The sequence below is a fragment of the Sceloporus occidentalis genome, unplaced genomic scaffold (genome assembly GCF_023333645.1).
Source record: "Sceloporus occidentalis isolate IW3139 unplaced genomic scaffold, rSceOcc1.0.p SCAF_101, whole genome shotgun sequence".
NCBI lineage: Eukaryota > Metazoa > Chordata > Lepidosauria > Squamata > Phrynosomatidae > Sceloporus > Sceloporus occidentalis.
The window spans coordinates 2,343,308-2,360,000 of NW_028317081.1; the positions used below are offsets into that span (position 1 = coordinate 2,343,308).

At 39.5% G+C, this 16,693-nt stretch overlaps 2 protein-coding genes and 4 non-coding genes across 6 annotated transcripts in view; 3 read left to right on the top strand and 3 right to left on the bottom strand.

Moving 5' to 3' along the window:
- Positions 1-487: 487 nt before the first annotated feature.
- LOC149283790 (large ribosomal subunit protein eL37-like) lies at positions 488-6,070 on the bottom strand. The gene is made up of 5 exons (XM_089497304.1): positions 6,041-6,070; positions 3,069-3,227; positions 2,244-2,379; positions 1,692-1,776; positions 488-578 (listed from the first exon to the last, which is right to left on the bottom strand). The coding sequence occupies exons 1-5, from the start codon at positions 6,068-6,070 to the stop codon at positions 509-511; spliced, it is 480 nt and encodes a 159-aa protein (XP_089353430.1). The 3' UTR covers positions 488-508.
- On the bottom strand, positions 649-728 carry LOC149283791 (small nucleolar RNA SNORD72). The gene has a single exon (XR_016277903.1). It is a non-coding gene; the product is annotated as a small nucleolar RNA SNORD72 (small nucleolar RNA).
- LOC149283792 (small nucleolar RNA SNORD72) lies at positions 2,460-2,539 on the bottom strand. Its single transcript, XR_016277901.1, has one exon. It is a non-coding gene; the product is annotated as a small nucleolar RNA SNORD72 (small nucleolar RNA).
- Positions 6,071-6,305: 235 nt separating the features above from the next.
- On the top strand, positions 6,306-6,377 carry TRNAQ-UUG (transfer RNA glutamine (anticodon UUG)). Its single transcript has one exon. It is a non-coding gene; the product is annotated as a tRNA-Gln (tRNA).
- A 5,071-nt stretch (positions 6,378-11,448) lies between these two features.
- LOC149283794 (complement component C7-like) overlaps positions 11,449-16,693 on the top strand; it is a 145,572-nt gene continuing 140,327 nt past the window's right edge. Inside the window, exon 1 of the mRNA XM_089497306.1 lies at positions 11,449-12,564. Within this exon, the coding sequence (XP_089353432.1) occupies positions 11,449-12,564 (1,116 nt within the window). The remainder of the gene's footprint in view (positions 12,565-16,693) is intronic.
- Positions 16,687-16,693, top strand: part of TRNAQ-CUG (transfer RNA glutamine (anticodon CUG)) — a 72-nt gene continuing 65 nt past the window's right edge. The window contains exon 1 of the tRNA in view: positions 16,687-16,693. This exon is cut by the window's right edge and continues 65 nt beyond it. This is a non-coding gene — a tRNA (tRNA-Gln).

Here is a 16,693-nt window from a genome sequence, read left to right on the forward strand (position 1 = left end):
CTGCAATGCCTGCTTTAGTGCATTTAAAAAAAAAAATTTCAGTGGTTCCCGTCGCCAGGTCTCAAACAAAAAAGGTTTTAGCCTGGACATCTCAATTAAAGTTACATTTTTCAGTTAACGCCTTCATGGATGTGCTTAAACAGCCTATGATAAACCATGAACTCTGGTGTTTGACGTACACACTGTTGGCATTTTTTATTTTTTTTTAACCATTTTCTTCTTCCTCACTGACCACATTTGCCTATTGTCCTTGATTAAGTTATTTATCGTTTAAGGCAGCCTTTGTTGTAATGGAGGGTGAGGTTATGGGTAAGAAACCCAGGACAGGAAGGAGTTTAGATAAGGCTAGCCCTTACCAATCAGGCTGATCTCCCCTTCGATTAAATTAATGTTTTTCTTCTCCAAAACCAATCAATTGCGAAAAAAGAATGGACGACAGGTGAAAAAAGACAAGGCAACTCATCCACCATTGATTTTTAACCACATTTATTTTAACAAACATCAGATCTTAAGATGAGCTGGAAGCAGCAACTGCAGCTCTTTTGGGTTTTGGTGTTGTGCCCTCACGGAACCCATTTCTGTAAGAAAAGAAAAATATGAAGTTAAGCAACTTTAACAAAAAAAAGTACCCAAGAGCATTTTTAGATCCGCTTATCTCAGTCACAAACTGAAATCACTTAAGAACTCATATGTTCAGACATTTGTTTTTGAAACATCATCGATAAGCATGTAGGGTGGATGGATCCACGAGTATCTGTATATTACAATATTAAAGGTATTGGAAATAAGCCTCAGCTGTATTCCACATACATGTAGCAATAATGCAAGAGACAAGGATGAAGTTGTCAGCCTTTTTGGAACTACACCAGAAGGGCCCTCCGTAATGAGAGACCCAGAACTAAAGTGTGTATTCACAGAACATCACGTCTGCAGTCACTGACTTCACTATGATGCACTTAACCAAGATGAGCTACTTTTAACAGTTAACGTATGGCAAAAATCTAAGGCAAGGTCTCTGAACATAGCAAATTAACTCATTAAGACATTTTAGCATATGTAAACAATCACTAGCTGTCTTCTCAAATGCCCTCCACAGAAATGTGAGTTTCATAGTCTGTTCTAACAGAATATTCCATAATACTGGAATTTTAACTTGAAGAAAAAAAATTGAATCAGAAGGTAAAAGCTTCTCATTGAACAGACATGAACATGTCTTACTGCAACACAAAACCACACCAAAGTACTGCCAAGCACAACATTTTCACAAACTTTGAACAAATTGTGTGTGAGCAGAAGAACAGGAATTTCACTCGACTATGTCCTACATCTTGCAGGAGTCTGCATTAAAGGATGCTAGCCAAGCAAGCCACTTGTTTCATATTCAAACACCACATTTATACTGAAGTTGGTATCTGTCATCAGTTTGCATAAGGAAAAAGCCACACAACTTTAAATACAAAGCATTTGGCGCCAAAATTCAAGATATGAAAAAGGAGCCATAACGCAAGCACCAAGAGACCACCCAAGTAGCGGTGAAAGCTTAGTGTAATCCAGTTAGCAAAACATTAAGAATTAAATCTGTTTAGCAGATAGAGAAACTTAACTTGTCCTTTGATAAATCAATCCACACAAAACACTAACAGCACAGAAGTTTGAAAACTTTTTTTCTCACTAGATTGTGTGATGCTTACCTGAACCGACGGTAGACAACCTTAAGATGCCTCATACGACCGGTGCCAGTGGTGTTGCGTCTCTTGGCCTTAGCGCTCCAGTTATCTAAAATGAAATTCAGGTTGAATTGTAAATAAAAGTTCAAACTTCAGCTGCCTTTGGCTTCAAGTTCCCACATTACCATACAACAATGTAGAAACAACTACAGCTTTAGGTTTACAGTCTTGCCATAAGGATTACTTTGAGTACTTAAAACATCCCACAGAGCTCCCCGGCTCTTAAACCACATGCTTCATAGGCAAGTAGTTCTCCAGTTTTCCATACTACGTCACCTACATCTTTAATAGTTGCTCATACTCTGAACGAATAAAGTCAGAGCCTTTCAGAATAATGATTATGTGTAAGTGTTAATACCCACTGTATATGGACATAAAACTTAACTTATAAAACGCAAGCATCCTTAGAGATGATATTCATTGGCGAATGAAAGACATGCAGTCACAACTAGCCCCCTAAATCTTGGTTTGCAGTGTTACAGAACAGGTTTCTTCTTTTTTACACTAGGAACTCACACTTTCTCTTGCGCTTAGCTGGGTAACCACACTTTCCACAGGTGGACTTCTGCAGATGGTATGCCTTAGATCCACAGCGACGGCACAAGGTGTGCGTCTTGTTCCGGCGTTTACCGAATGACGATGTTCCCTTCGTCTAAAAACAAAAATGTGTAAGAGCATACAGTCAAATACCAAAGTACCCAACAGGCATATAATAATAACACACAGATACAGCATTTACCTCAGTTTAAAGAGCGAAATCATGAAATGTCATATGTTCAGACATTTATTATTATCAGCATCATTGATAAATGCAGTCCATGTAGCAAATAACCCCACTCTACAGTTTGATGGCTTCTACTGCTTGTGCTGGGGGATGCATAACGTCTGGCACAGCAATAACACATGGGGGCAAGCATAGGGCTTTCCCGGCGGGAATGTATGAGGCCAAGGCGCGCACTTTAATAATATAGACACACAAACATCTCCTAGAAATACATTTATTCCGGCTCAAACCCATAAGCACAGCCTCGCTGAACATGTTATTTCATCAAATATAAGCAAATAACATGCAGTAAATTAAAACATAACGACAACGCTGGGAACCATTACTTTTTAAGCACGCTGACGGCCCGGCATCTACTATTTCAACCATAGAGAAGATTCAAGGCCCTCAGGCCGCCCCTAGTAAAATCGCTTATAATGCAGCATCCTCAGATCATACAGGGCGGTGTGCACTCGGAATAACATGTCCAGCAAGCAACCAGAACTCTCGGACTCTAACAGGACAAATTAAGGACGGATGATACCGGATTGTATTTTGAAGAGCAACACGACACTCACCATCTTCCCCAGCGGCCGATACGACAGAGACCGGAACTTTACAACTACATCCGCTATATCGTGGAGAACTACTTCCGGGTGTGCGTCAGTCGGCAGGCTGCGCACACGCACTACCGTGCTATCATTCTCGCCATATTTGATAAGGGCAAGTGTTTGGTTCTGTTGAGTATATTAGTTATATTTGTAACATTTGTGTTGATGCTCGCAGCGTAACATGAAGGATTTTCTATGGTTATGATATGGAAGCACTTTGCTGGTGTCAGTATTCTAAATGGAAGATGGAAATATTTACCTAATTTTTGGAGTTTGAGTACAGTGATAATGCATTTATTTAACTTCTATAGAGTTCTATCATGGCCACCCTCTTAATTTTTAGGGGTCATTACCAGCGATATATATATATATATATATATATATATATATATATACTATAAAATATAAGCAAATAACATATATATATACAAACCAAAGGGAGCGGCTGCACACGCAGAAATATTGTAAATATACACAGGCTTTTATTTTCCTGGGTACTCCAAAAATAGCCAGATATACGTAACCAAAGAAAAATGGGCACTCACGGGTCTTTGTAGTAAAGTGCATTAAACACTAGTTTATTTCAATCAGCACAGCCAACGTTTCGGACCACCTCCGGTCCTTTCTCGACCATTTTTCTTTGGTTACGTATATATATATATATATATAAATATATATAGGGTAGTAGAAGTATTATTAATCACTCATCTACAGACACCAGACAAGCCAGAAGGCTTGTTTTTCCCTCAGAATTCTCATGGTGCTGTCACAGCCACAAGGGATTCTGGGTAGGCGCATGCAAATAAGGCTAACAATTATCACATTTTACCTTTATATCCACTTTTAGACAAAACTCGGGAAGAGGTGCAATAGCCAGATCACCGCTCATTGACAGCTGTTTCCTCCTTCGTGGAACTCATCAGTATGAGGTTGTGATAGTGGCTTAAAAGTTGAGGCTTGGGTAGCTAAGAAATACCATTACATAAGTTATGGTGGGTAAAAGGTGATATATATATATATATATATATATATATATATATATATACCGTATTTGCCCAAATATAGGCCGCACTTCCCCCCCCCCACTTTAAGTCTTTAATTAGCCTGTATTTGGGGTCTAGCGCAGGAATGCGCAATTTGTATCGCCCGACGCCCGGGACATGCAGTTCCAGGCGGCGGGCAGGCAGCAGGTTTAGGATACAGATCCCCTGCAGCGGTGCAGGGGACCTGCATCCTACTCTCCGATGCGCTGAGACAGCCTCCCCTGTCAGCACTTTCCACGGGGGAAGTGCCAGCATAGGAGGTTGTCTAAGCGCACCGTGCAGACGTTCACCGGCTGCGGCGATGCACGTAAACAACCACCGCTTGTGGCATGTCTGCTCGATGTGCTTTAACAATATCCCTTGCCGGGAATACCCACGATGTACGTTAACAATCTTTCTTGCCGGCACCAAGTTGTATATATGTACTGTGTATATGCCCCCTGCCGGCCCCGCCCGACCCTGGGGAGTCTGCACTGGTAAGTCTGGGGGGGGAGCACATTTTGAGGGCAGAGTGGCAGCATATCTCGGGAGGGGGGGCACATCTTGGTGGCAGAGTGGCGGGCATATCTCAGGAGGGGGGCACATCTTGGGGACAGAGTGGCAGCATATCTGGGGTGGGCAGAGTGACAGCGTATATATTCCATTGTGTATTTTTTACTAAGAATATTTTTTCTTAAAAAAAGCACCTAACTTTTTGGGTGCGGCCTATATTTGAGCCAATACGGCCAATACGGTATATATATACAGGGCCGGCCTTAGGGGTGTGCGACCTGTGCGACCGCACAGGGCGCCATGGTAGCAGGGGCGCCTGCCCGGGACTTAACTTAAAACATCGGGGTTTTTTTGTTTTTGTTTTAACTTTATTTAACATCATTCATGTTAAATAGAGTTTAAAAAAAACCAAAAAAAAAACCCGATGCTTTAATCTAAGTCCCGGGCAGGGGCGCCGAGCGGTTGCTCGTGAAGTTCTCAGCAACCGCTCGGCGCCCCTTACTCTCCTTGACTCCGTCGCGGTGCCAGCATCTCATGTTGAGCGCCGGACTATTCCGGCGCTCAACATGAAATGCCGGCAGCGCGGCAGAGCGAGAAGACGGATGCCTCCCGGTCTCACCGCAGGACTCCGGCAACAAGTTAAGTGGGGGGGTGTAGTTTGAAGGGGCAGAGGGGGGGGGGTTGTAGTTTGAAGGGGCAGAGGAGGGGTGTAGTTTGAAGGGGCAGAGGGGGGGGGTTGTAGTTTGAAGGGGCAGAGGAGGGGTGTAGTTTGGAGGGGCAGGGGGGGTGTAGTTTGAAGGGGCGAGGGGGTTAGTTTGAAGGGACAGGGGGGGTAGTTTGAAGGGGCAGAGAGGGGGGTAGTTTGAGGGGGCAGTGAGGGGGGGGCGCCAGAGGAGTAGTCCGCACAGGGCGCCACAACGCCTAAGGCCGGCTCTGTATATATATTGCCAATGTTTAGAAATAATCATTATGTCAATAGCATACGCAGGAAAATAGGTAATATAGAGAAGTAATGGTTTTGATTCAGTCCTGTTTAGTATAACATGGTGTAGGGGGTGATGTAGGACGTGGCATGGTGCCTGTACCAGAACAACATCTTAACTTGTGGGACTCAAAGCTGCAGTTAGTGGGTTTTGTGTGACAGTAACAATTTTAAGCCACTGTCCCATTGTCCTGGGTAACTATCCCACTGGCCAGGAATCGGGCGGTGAAAGCATGGGCTGGTTGGGGAGATCCAGTGAAGTAAAACATCAGTGGAGGGATATGCAGTCTGTCAACATGTATATCATTAAGTTCTCACTGTTTGCTTACAATTTGCTAGTCTTCTCCAGTTTTCATATAATTGCTTTTTGCACAGAAGGACTGCATAGCATAATTGAGTGAATCTGTTAAGGTCTTTATTACCCATATTGTACCCTGTGTAATATCATTCATGACATACTATTAACAAGGACAATCTCTTTTCTTTTCTCTCTGCCAGCATGCATTTGAATAATTTCCTATTATTTGTCTGGTTCTCCTTTACAAGTCTTGTCCACTTTTGACCTTCTTTCCATTTATACAGAAGGACAGTAAGCAGAAGACGAAACATCATCGAGGGAATATTTTTCTGGATGAGGTTGTGTGAGGCCTCATTCGGTATGGTTCCGTGTGAGGCTTCATTCAGTGTGGTTCCATAGTGTAATGGTTAGCACTCTTGACTTTGAATTCAGTGATCCAAGTTCAAATCTTGGTGGAACCTAATGTTTCTTGATAAGTTCTAACCATGCTTTAGCTTACAGCAGAAGGAGGGAATCACAAACAAAAAGTCAGTTCTTACCTGTTGGCATGCTCTTAAACAAACCAAATCTTCCACCTTGTTGCTGTTTTTGCTATTGCTCACACAGTGAAAAATCTAGTCTTACCCTGTGTAATATCATTCATGGCATACTATTAAACATCTTGAACTTTCCAAAGACGTTTTATGAGTGTGTTTCTCAGATCGTATGATGTACCAATAATGCAAATGAAAAGTTTCTACCCCCACCTGGGGGGTGGAGCCATGACATAGCACGCGCTCGTGCCACGCTCGCGGCAACGGAGTCTAGGGTGCGATAGGCCCAGCAAACCCTGCGGCGTAACGAGAGTCTGTCGGATTGCCGGCTTTATAATACCTGCTGCCGCCACTGCTACCGCCGCACATACCGGGACCGCTGGGACTTCCACACTGCTGTTGCTGTGGCTGAAGCAGTTATTGCTGCGGCTGTCATCGCCGCAATTGCCGCGGCCACTATCGGAGCCATACTCAAGGCTGCTTGCACAATACTGCACCCGTGGAGGTGGGATTTCTTTTTTGTTTTGTGATCGGGAGCTATACGAAGAGAGCTGCGGTCTGGCCCGGTAAAGCAAGGATTCACCTGCGGGGGTGGACGGCTGTATGACGCGTGTGCGGGTTGAGGCCTGAATTAATAACTTCAACCTCAATATATGCTGACATAGATATCTGACAGACACCTGGAAACGAATACATTCTTCAGATAAGTGGATTTTCTCTTTTTTTCATTTTTTTTTAAATTTATTGCCGAATTACTGGATATTCTGTGGTTAATTTTCTGGACAACATCTGATATTTCTTATGGACTGTTAGTGTGGTATTTTCTCAACAACCCTGTGATATATGTGATAACCAGCATTTATTATTACACATAAGCTATATATGATATATTACTCAAACAGCACTTACTCTATTGAATTACGTAAGAAGGAAAGATTCATCATTATTACACATAAGCTATATATGATATATTATTCAAATAGCACCTATTTTATTGAATTACGTAAGAAGGAAAGATTCATAAGCACAAAATAGAGTGCTATTTAGTTAAAGACACCTCAGTAGGAAGAAGAAAAAAAAAAAAAAAGAAAAGGCGAGAAGGGGGAAGAGAAAAAAAAGGAGAAAAAAAAATAAAAAATAAAATATGGCGGCAAAAATGCCCTCTGAGAAATCGCTTAGAAGAGAGAAAAGGGACGAGAAAAAAGACAAACCTGAGAAAAGATTATCCTTTTTTTCCCCACCACAAGCCTCTAAACTCGAGAATGAAAGATCAGTATTGGAACAAACATTGAATACAAGCCCTGGGGAGGAAGAACATCAAAAAATCAATTCAGCTCCCGCAGGAGATTTAACCCCCGTAATTCAAGAACAACTTAAAATGGCGCTGGATGATCAATTTGAGAAAATAAAATCGGAAATACAAATACAGATGCAGGGAATAAGATCTGACTTACTATCCGTTGCCACACGGGTGGAAAAAAAAAAATGGAGAAACTAGAAAACTTAATTATACAAGACTTGTCTCACCAAGATAACATTACACAGAATACTACAAAAATAGAGGCTTTGGAATTGAAAATAGCAGATTTTGAAGACCGTGCAAGACGAATTAATTTGAGAATAAGAGGAATCCCGGAGAGTTTAACAAATGACGCTTTAGAAAAGTTTCTTAAAGACTTATTCTCAAAATTGGGGATTACTCAAGAAGCCCATATACCTATATGGGAGCGTTATTACAGACCCGCAAAAGCATCAGATTTGCCCTCGGAAATACCCCGTGATATTTTGATGGGTTGTGCAAACCTTCAAACCCGAGAGAAGATTCTAAGAATGTATAGAGAAAATCCATTGTCAGAACCGTATAATAAAATCAAAATCCTTCCAGATCTTTCTTACCTTACACGATCAAGAAGACGGCAGTACCCGCATCTTACAACCATTTTGAGGAAAAAAAATATCCGATATAGATGGACATTCCCGACCAAAATTACGCTTACATATGAATTTAAAACTTGGACTCTCGATACACCTGAGAATTAGGAGAAATGGTTACAAGAGAAAAGAATAAATTGACTTTTTTTTTTCTTTTTTTTTGTTTTTTTTTCCTGATTTAGGACACCGTAAAAACACGACATTAATATTATAAGCAATATACAAGTGATATTAATTTTTGACACGAATATTTCGAACTATTTAGTAAGTAGCTAAGATGACATAATTAAATTAATTTGGATTTAGTGCACTTTACGAGGTATATTAGGTATTCCACTTGAATTTATATGTCATAATTCTATATGACAAAATATGTTTTTTGTAAAACTAAAACTTTTTTTGCACTATTTTATTTTGAATTTATGGAGGACTAATAGTAAGCGTTTGCTTACATAAAAATAGACACATATTGAGTGGACACATTAAGTTAATGGAAGTAGCTAGGACACAGCTTCTACAGATACACACTCGTTTAAATCTAAACGATGGTGTCACGTACCTATACCCCGAAACTTGAAGAACCGCAACTTCACCCTGGGAGATACCGAATGGGAAGGCCCAAAGGGAACACCCAGGGCCGAAGAGATATTGAGCAGCCATAGGACAGGGTACAGGCAAAATAATATAGGCAGTCTCTGAGGAGTAGATGGCAGTAGCGTGGACAGTGAAGGTAGCACCGGAACTGCAAAACGAAGTGAAGAAATCAAGCCAGGATTCGGTACACGGAGGAGTTACTCAGACAAGCCAGGATTCGGTACACGGAGGAGTTACTCAGACAAGCCAGGATTCGGTACACGGAGGAGTTAGTCAGACAATCCAGGATTCGGTACACAGAGGAGTAAGTCAGACAAGCCAGGATTCGGTACACGGAGTAGTAAACAAAGCAGGCGCAGCTATCAGCACATCAGACTCCAAGACCACACAAGGGTAAAGTGCAGCAGACCAGCAGGCTTTTTAAATTAGGAGCCACACCAAGCCACGCCCCCGGAACTGCACTGGAGATTGCTCAGGCAGCAACACCCCCAGTCATCTCCCAGCCTGGGCACGCCCCCTCCTATGACTGACACGTAGGTTGCTAGGAGATATGTGGCTAGAAGCAGCTACACTAGTTTTGCTGTTATGCCGCAAATACGAGGAACGGCGCCCTGACAAGGATTCTCCGGAGAGGTAAGTTGTGACAGATGGTTCATTAAATTTTTTTTATTTTTTTTTTTTTATTTTTTTTCCTGATTTAGGACACTGTAAATACACGATATTAATATTATAAGCAATATACACGTGATATTAATTTCTGACACGAATATTTCTAGCTAATAGTTATTTAGTAAGTAGCTAGGACGAGATAATTAAATTAATTAGATTTAGTGCACTTTAGGAGGTATATTGGGTATTTCACTCGAATTTATATTACATAATTTCTTATGATGAAATATGTTTCTTGTAAAACTACATTTTTTTATTTTTTTTTTCTCTGCACTATTTTATATTGAATTTATGGGGGATTAATAGGAAACGTTTGCTTACATAACAAATAGACACATATGGTCTGGACACATTAAGCTAACTGAAGTAGCTAGGACATATAGCTTTGACAGATACACACTGGTATACTTATTGGTCACATTAAGTTAATTGAAGTAGCTAGGACATATAGTTCCCACAGATATACACAGGTCTAAATTTAAATGATGGTTCATTATTTTCTACATTATATATATATATATATTTTTTTTCTCCTTGTTCTCTTCGGAATCAATACGGGCATATTTATATTTAGTTAATAACTTATACCTAGACTCCAATTGCCATCTGCTTGATGGCACTAATTATCCGCACTATGAGAGGGGAGAAACGGTGCGGATGTAGGCAGATACATCGGTGGATATTATTCCTACTAATTTGTCTATTGTTTTTAAATGTTGTTTTGTTGTTTGGTGGATTCCATGTTTATACTATACAAAAGATACACAGTGTAAGACTCATTGGGAGAATAAGTAAGATTGTTAAACTAATTAAGGATGATTAGATTTGGTACGATAAACACCCAAGGCCTTAACTCGACCCAAAAAAACCATATAGTATTACAAAGGTTATGGGAAGAAAAAATAAATATATGTTTCCTTGCGGATAATATTATTCTAAGAAATCAGAGATTTCCGCATTCCATACAGGCATCAATAAAAACAAAGAAAAAAAGAGGTGTCGCCATATTATTCTCCAATGATCTGGACTTAAAATTTAAATATGTAGAAACCGATTCCGATGGGAGATATATTATAGCTATTGTTGAAATTAATAATATATTATTTACACTAGTAAATGTATATGCACCTAATACCTCTCCAGCTCGCTATTTGACTAACCTACTAGGAAAAGTTCAGAAGGTAAAACAGGGTTTCTTAGTATGGATGGGAGACTTCAATTGCATCCTAGACCCCCACCTAGATAAAATGTCTTCAAAAAGAACCATTAATGATCGAAATCTTCTTCTACAGGCACAAAGATTCCAAGCTTTGATAAAATCGCATGCGTTATTTGATATCTGGAGAATGGCTCACCCTATAGAAAAAGATTTCACATGTTTCTCTAAAAAACATAATTCATATTCCCGTATTGATTTAATTTTGGGAGACTGTAGTCTAGCATTAAAAGCTAAAAATATTAAAATACATGAAATAACATGGTCTGATCACAACCTAGTAACTATGGATTTGGAGGAGAATGGGGAAAAACTTAGAACAGATTGGAGATTGAACCACAAACTAATGGAAAAACCAGAAGACATCGAATATATAAAAAAACATCTCATCTTTACTTTATTGAGAATGATGTGGATAACATCTCAGCCCTAAGTCTCTGGTGTGCGTTCAAGGCAGTTATAAGGGGACATTTCATCAAATTAGGAGCATATGCGAAAAAAAAAGCGGAAGCTAAAATATCCGACATATATATCACCCTTTCCCACCTTAATAAACTCAATAAACAGAATCCCTCTAAAAATACGGTTATGAGAATTAAAGAAACAAATGATGAAATTAATCACCTATTACTGGAGAATACCAACAGAGCCTTGATGACCATGAAATCAAAAAGATACTATAAAGGAAACAGGGCAGATAAAATGTTATCCAATCAATTGAAAAAGAAAAGGGAAGATAAGATGATTACTAGAATTATATTTAAAGGAAAAACATTACTTGCCCCCAATGAGATAGGCCATGCTTTTAATGAATTCTATGAAGAGCTATATAATTTGCCAAATAGATCTATAGAATTAGATGTAAAGAACTATCTCTCGGAAAGAACACTTCCTAAACTCCCTAAACATGTTTTGGACAATTTAAATGAGAAAATATCTTTAGATGAGGTTCATAAAGAAATACATAGATTACAGGGAAAAAAATCCCCGGGACCAGATGGTTTCGATGCAACATTTTATAAAATATTTATTGAGGAGATCTCACCATGTCTAGTCCGAGCCTTTAATGATGGTATGGACAAGGGGGCGCTGCCTGAAGAATTTCTGAGAGGTAATATTACACCAATACTTAAAGCAGGGAAGGAACCTGACAAGATAACTAGTTATAGACCTATATCCCTTTTAATTATAGACGCAAAAATATATGCAGGTATACTAGCTCAAAGATTAAACATAGTGTTACCGCAGCTGGTCCATACAGACCAAGTTGGATTTATTAAAGGACGTTCTGCATCTAACCATATAAGAGCATTATTAGGAATTTCTGAAGAGAATATACAAACTAAAATTCCTCAGTTGACCCTATCTTTAGATGCTGAAAAAGCTTTTGATAGGGTCAACTGGAGATATTTAGCAGAAACTCTGAAAGCATTCGGGATAAAAGGCAAGATTCATCAAGCAATAATGGCCCTTTATAAGAATCCGAGAGGTAGAGTTATTGGGTCAGGAATTAAATCCAACTGGTTCCCGCTGTCTAAGGGGACAAGACAAGGTTGTCCTCTTTCTCCACTGCTCTATGTCCTATCCTTAGAACCCCTCGCAAGAGATATTAGAAGTAGCCCTGGGATAGTGGGCTGTGGAGAGGGAGAAACACAAAAAATCAAACTTTATGCAGACAACATATTACTTACAATTAAAGACCCAGTGAATTTAGTGAATCAGATTATGAAGCTAATACATCAATTCAGTTTTATTTCTAATTATAAACTAAATATAAATAAATCAATAGTGCTATCATCCTACCTCAATGAAACACAAAAGAAAGAAATAGAGAGAATTGGTTTCGGATGCACCAATGAAACCTTAGTATACCCAGGTGTTAAAATCACAAATACTCCAAATACATGGGTTGAAAAAAATCTACTTCCCATGATTAAAGAAATGAACTTATCCTTTAAAAAATGGCGAAACCTATTTATCTCCTGGTGGGGGAGGATAAATGTTGTGAAAGCATATATCCTATCTAAATTTATATATTTGTTCAGGATGATCCCACTGAACATACCCCACAGCTGGTTGGACCTAATCCAAGGCTCTATAAACCGATTTATCTAGGGAGGTAAGAAACCGAGATTAAATGCAAAATTGATTACAAAAAATAAAGAGCAAAGTGGACTAAGTGTCCCCCTAATCCAAGAATAATCACAGGCAGCTTTACTAATGCAAGCCTGTATATCTCAGAGAAAGGAATCTATTCAGGAGCCTTGGGGTGAGATCACAAAAAATATCCTTTTAAAGATTTACAAACTTTCTTTTGGATTTCCTATAAGAGCGACGGAATTAATGCCAACCATAAACAGTTTAGTCTTCAGACATTTATACATGAATTGGATCTGGATAAGAAGTAAGGTAGGTCTTAAAGACAAGATAATAGTGGATTTACCGTTATATATTATAGAAAATCTAATGGACAATATAAATCTAAAAATTTGGATACAAAGAGGTGTTCATAGAATAAAAGATCTAATCAATGGCTCGAAGATAAAGTCCCTCTCTCAGCTTCAATCAGAATTTAATCTACCAGCAGGCGAAGCATATAATTACTTAAGAGTTAAAAGTTTTCTATTAAAATTGATAAATTGGAATCAAAATTTGAAAGCACAAAAACTCTTATGCGACTTAGTTGAAGGGGAATCACTTTGATAACGTTACTTAAAAAGGAGTATATCCCTCCAGCAATTAAAAAATGGGAGAGAGATTTAGATATCACAATTAAATTAGAAGAATGGAATAAATCATTGTACTTATCATATAAAAATATACATTGCTTGAATTTAAATGAGATGCAATATAAACTGATGAACCGGTGGTACTTAGTCCCTACAACACTGGCAAAAATGTCGCCTAACAATTTGACGAACTGCTGGAGATGTGGGTACTATAAAGGAGACATTCTCCACATATGGTGGAGTTGTCCTTTGATAAATAGAATTTGGCGAGAACTATCTAATAAGCTCATTAAATTATATGGATCACACTGGGGACTAACACCAGAAAGAGCCCTACTACACATAAACTTACCCAAAATATCTATTCAGGAATTGCAGTTTTTACTACATGTGTTAACAGCAGTTAAAATAAATGTATCCAGAAATTGGAGAACCTCAGACCCAATTAGTTGGATAAAAATAAAATCTCAAATTTTGCATCAATGTTATATGGAAAAATTGCTTTTGTTACATGATAGAGGGAACAAATTTGGGTCAGTAGCCTGGGAAAATTGGATAAAAACTCTACAACAGGAGTGTCGAGGTGCGGCCCGCGTGAGATCGGCAGCCAGGATCACAAGAGCCCTGCTGCTTACTTGTGGGAGGGTCTATTCTCTGCTCCAGTCCTGCCTCCTCTGTGGGGAGAACGAGGGAGGCTGCGCCCCCTGCTGAAGTCTGTGAGCGGCATCGAGAGCTGTAGAGCAGGTAAGGGGGTGGGGGAGGTTGTGTGAATGAGTATGTCTGATTGAGGGAATGAATCTGTGAATGAATGAATTTGTGTGTGTGATAGCATGGAGGTGTAAGTGCTGGAACCTAGGCAAGATGGGACTGTGATTGCTATTAGCAATCACACTCCTATCATGCCAAGTCAGCCAGTACATGCTGAAACCTGGCTAGCTGCCCCCCTTGTGTATTGATGCTGCCAGCAGTATGGGGTCTGCACCAGCATGTTTTGGCTGACTTGTGATGATAGGAGTATGATTGCTAACATCTAACAGCAATCTGCTAACAGCAATCACAGTCCCATCATTTACTGGTTGCCTGGGTATAAAAATAATGTGTTTGCTGTTAGCAATCACACTCCTATCATGCTAAGTCAGCCAGTACATGCTGAAACCTGGCTAGCTGCCCCCCTTGTGTATTGATGCTGCCAGCAGTATGGGGTCTGCACTTACAGCCACCCTGTACCAGCATGTATTGGCTGACTTGGGATGATAGGAGTGTGATTGCTAACAGCTAACAGCAATCTGCTAACAGCAATCACAGTCCCATCATGCCTAGGTTCCAGCATTCACTGGTTGCCTAGGTATAAAAAGAGTATGTTTGCTGTTAGCAATCACACTCCTATCATGCCAAGTCATATCGTTTATTTATCGTTGGTTACACACTAAAATTGGACAAAAAATACAATGCCCAGCCAACCAGTACATGCTGGAATCTGGGTATGCCTGAGATTGCTGTTAACAATCATAATATATAATTTTTTTTTACAATTTTAGTGTGTAACTTACTTTTATTAAAATTTGTGGGGGGTCACTGAATTTTCGGTTTTGGTCCAGAATTTTCATTTTAGTGCATCCCTAAAATAAATAGAACTATTTTATTTTTACTTTTCCAGAATCCTGAATTTGTAGGCCCAAAAATCCTGGAAATCAGTGAGAGGAAAAGTAAAGGTTTTGTGTCATTTACTTTATTTTAATCTGCATATCTTATTAAAGGCCGTATTTTCTCTCAGTGAAAAATGAGTGCGGCCCTCGCACGTATACAATTCTGATGAAGTGGCCCACTTCAGAAAAAACTTGGACACCCCTGCTCTACAAGAAGGTAAAATGGATTAGTAAAGATTAACAATCTTTCATCTTTCTTTTCTGCAGCCTTACCCCCGCAGAATGAAAGATATAGAGCCTTAATAATATCCCAACAGAGTAAATAACACACTGATATGAAGAAGTAGCATTGCCCTCCTATTTTGTACTTTTAATTTTCTGTATTATGCGGCAATAGTTTTTTTTGTCGCTTGGAATCCAAAACTGCATGCTGTAATGGTTAGCACTCTGGACGCTGAATCCAGCAATCCGAGTTCAAATCTCGGTGGTACCTCATCTTTAGCCTTAACGTGCTTGCACACTACCTTCCTTCACAAATCACAAGAGTAGAATGACCAAGAAAAGCTTCTTCTTACCCTGTGTAATATTACCCATGGCATACTAATAAACCCTCTTGAACTTTCCAATGATGTTTTGTGAGTGTTGCTCAGATCGTATTATAAACCATGAAACATCATGTAACAGTTTCAGTCTTTGGATACATGTAAAATGAAGACATGGTTAACATGTGACTTCAGGTTTCAATGTCTATAACATTTGGCCCAGTAGAGGAAGCGCAAGGACAATCTCTTTTCTTTTCTCTCTGCCAGCATGCATTTGAATAATTTCCTAATATTTGTCTGGTTCTCCTTTACAAGTCTTGTCCACTTTTGACCTTCTTTCCATTAATACAGAAGGACAGTAAGCAGAAGACGAAACATCGTTGAGGGAATATTTTTCTGGATGCGGTTGTGTGAGGCCTCATTCATGTATGGTTCCGTGTGGGGTTTCTTTCAATGTGGTTCCATGGTGTAATGGTTAGCCCTTTGGACTTTGAATCCAGTAATCTGAGTACTTTCCACAGCAGAAGGAGGGAATCACAAACAAAAAGTCAGTTCTTACCTGTTGGCATGCTCTTAAACAAACCAAATCTTCCACTTTTGCTATTGCTCACACAGTGAAAAATCTATTCTTACCCTGTGTAATATCATTCATGGCATACTATTAAACATCTTGAACTTTCCAAAGATGTTTTATGAGTGTGTTTCTCAGATCATATGATGTACCAATAATGCAAATGAAAAGTTTCTCATTGTTTGCTTCTACTTTGCGAGTCTTCCCCGGTTTTCACTATTTTTCCTATTTTCACACGTACTGGAAGCTAAAAGACTAAACAAAATCTGTTGGTTATATTTTGGCCCTGTTGTTTGTTGCTCTGCCCCAGGCCATGTGTTTTGCTAAGATTTGTGTGAGGTTCCA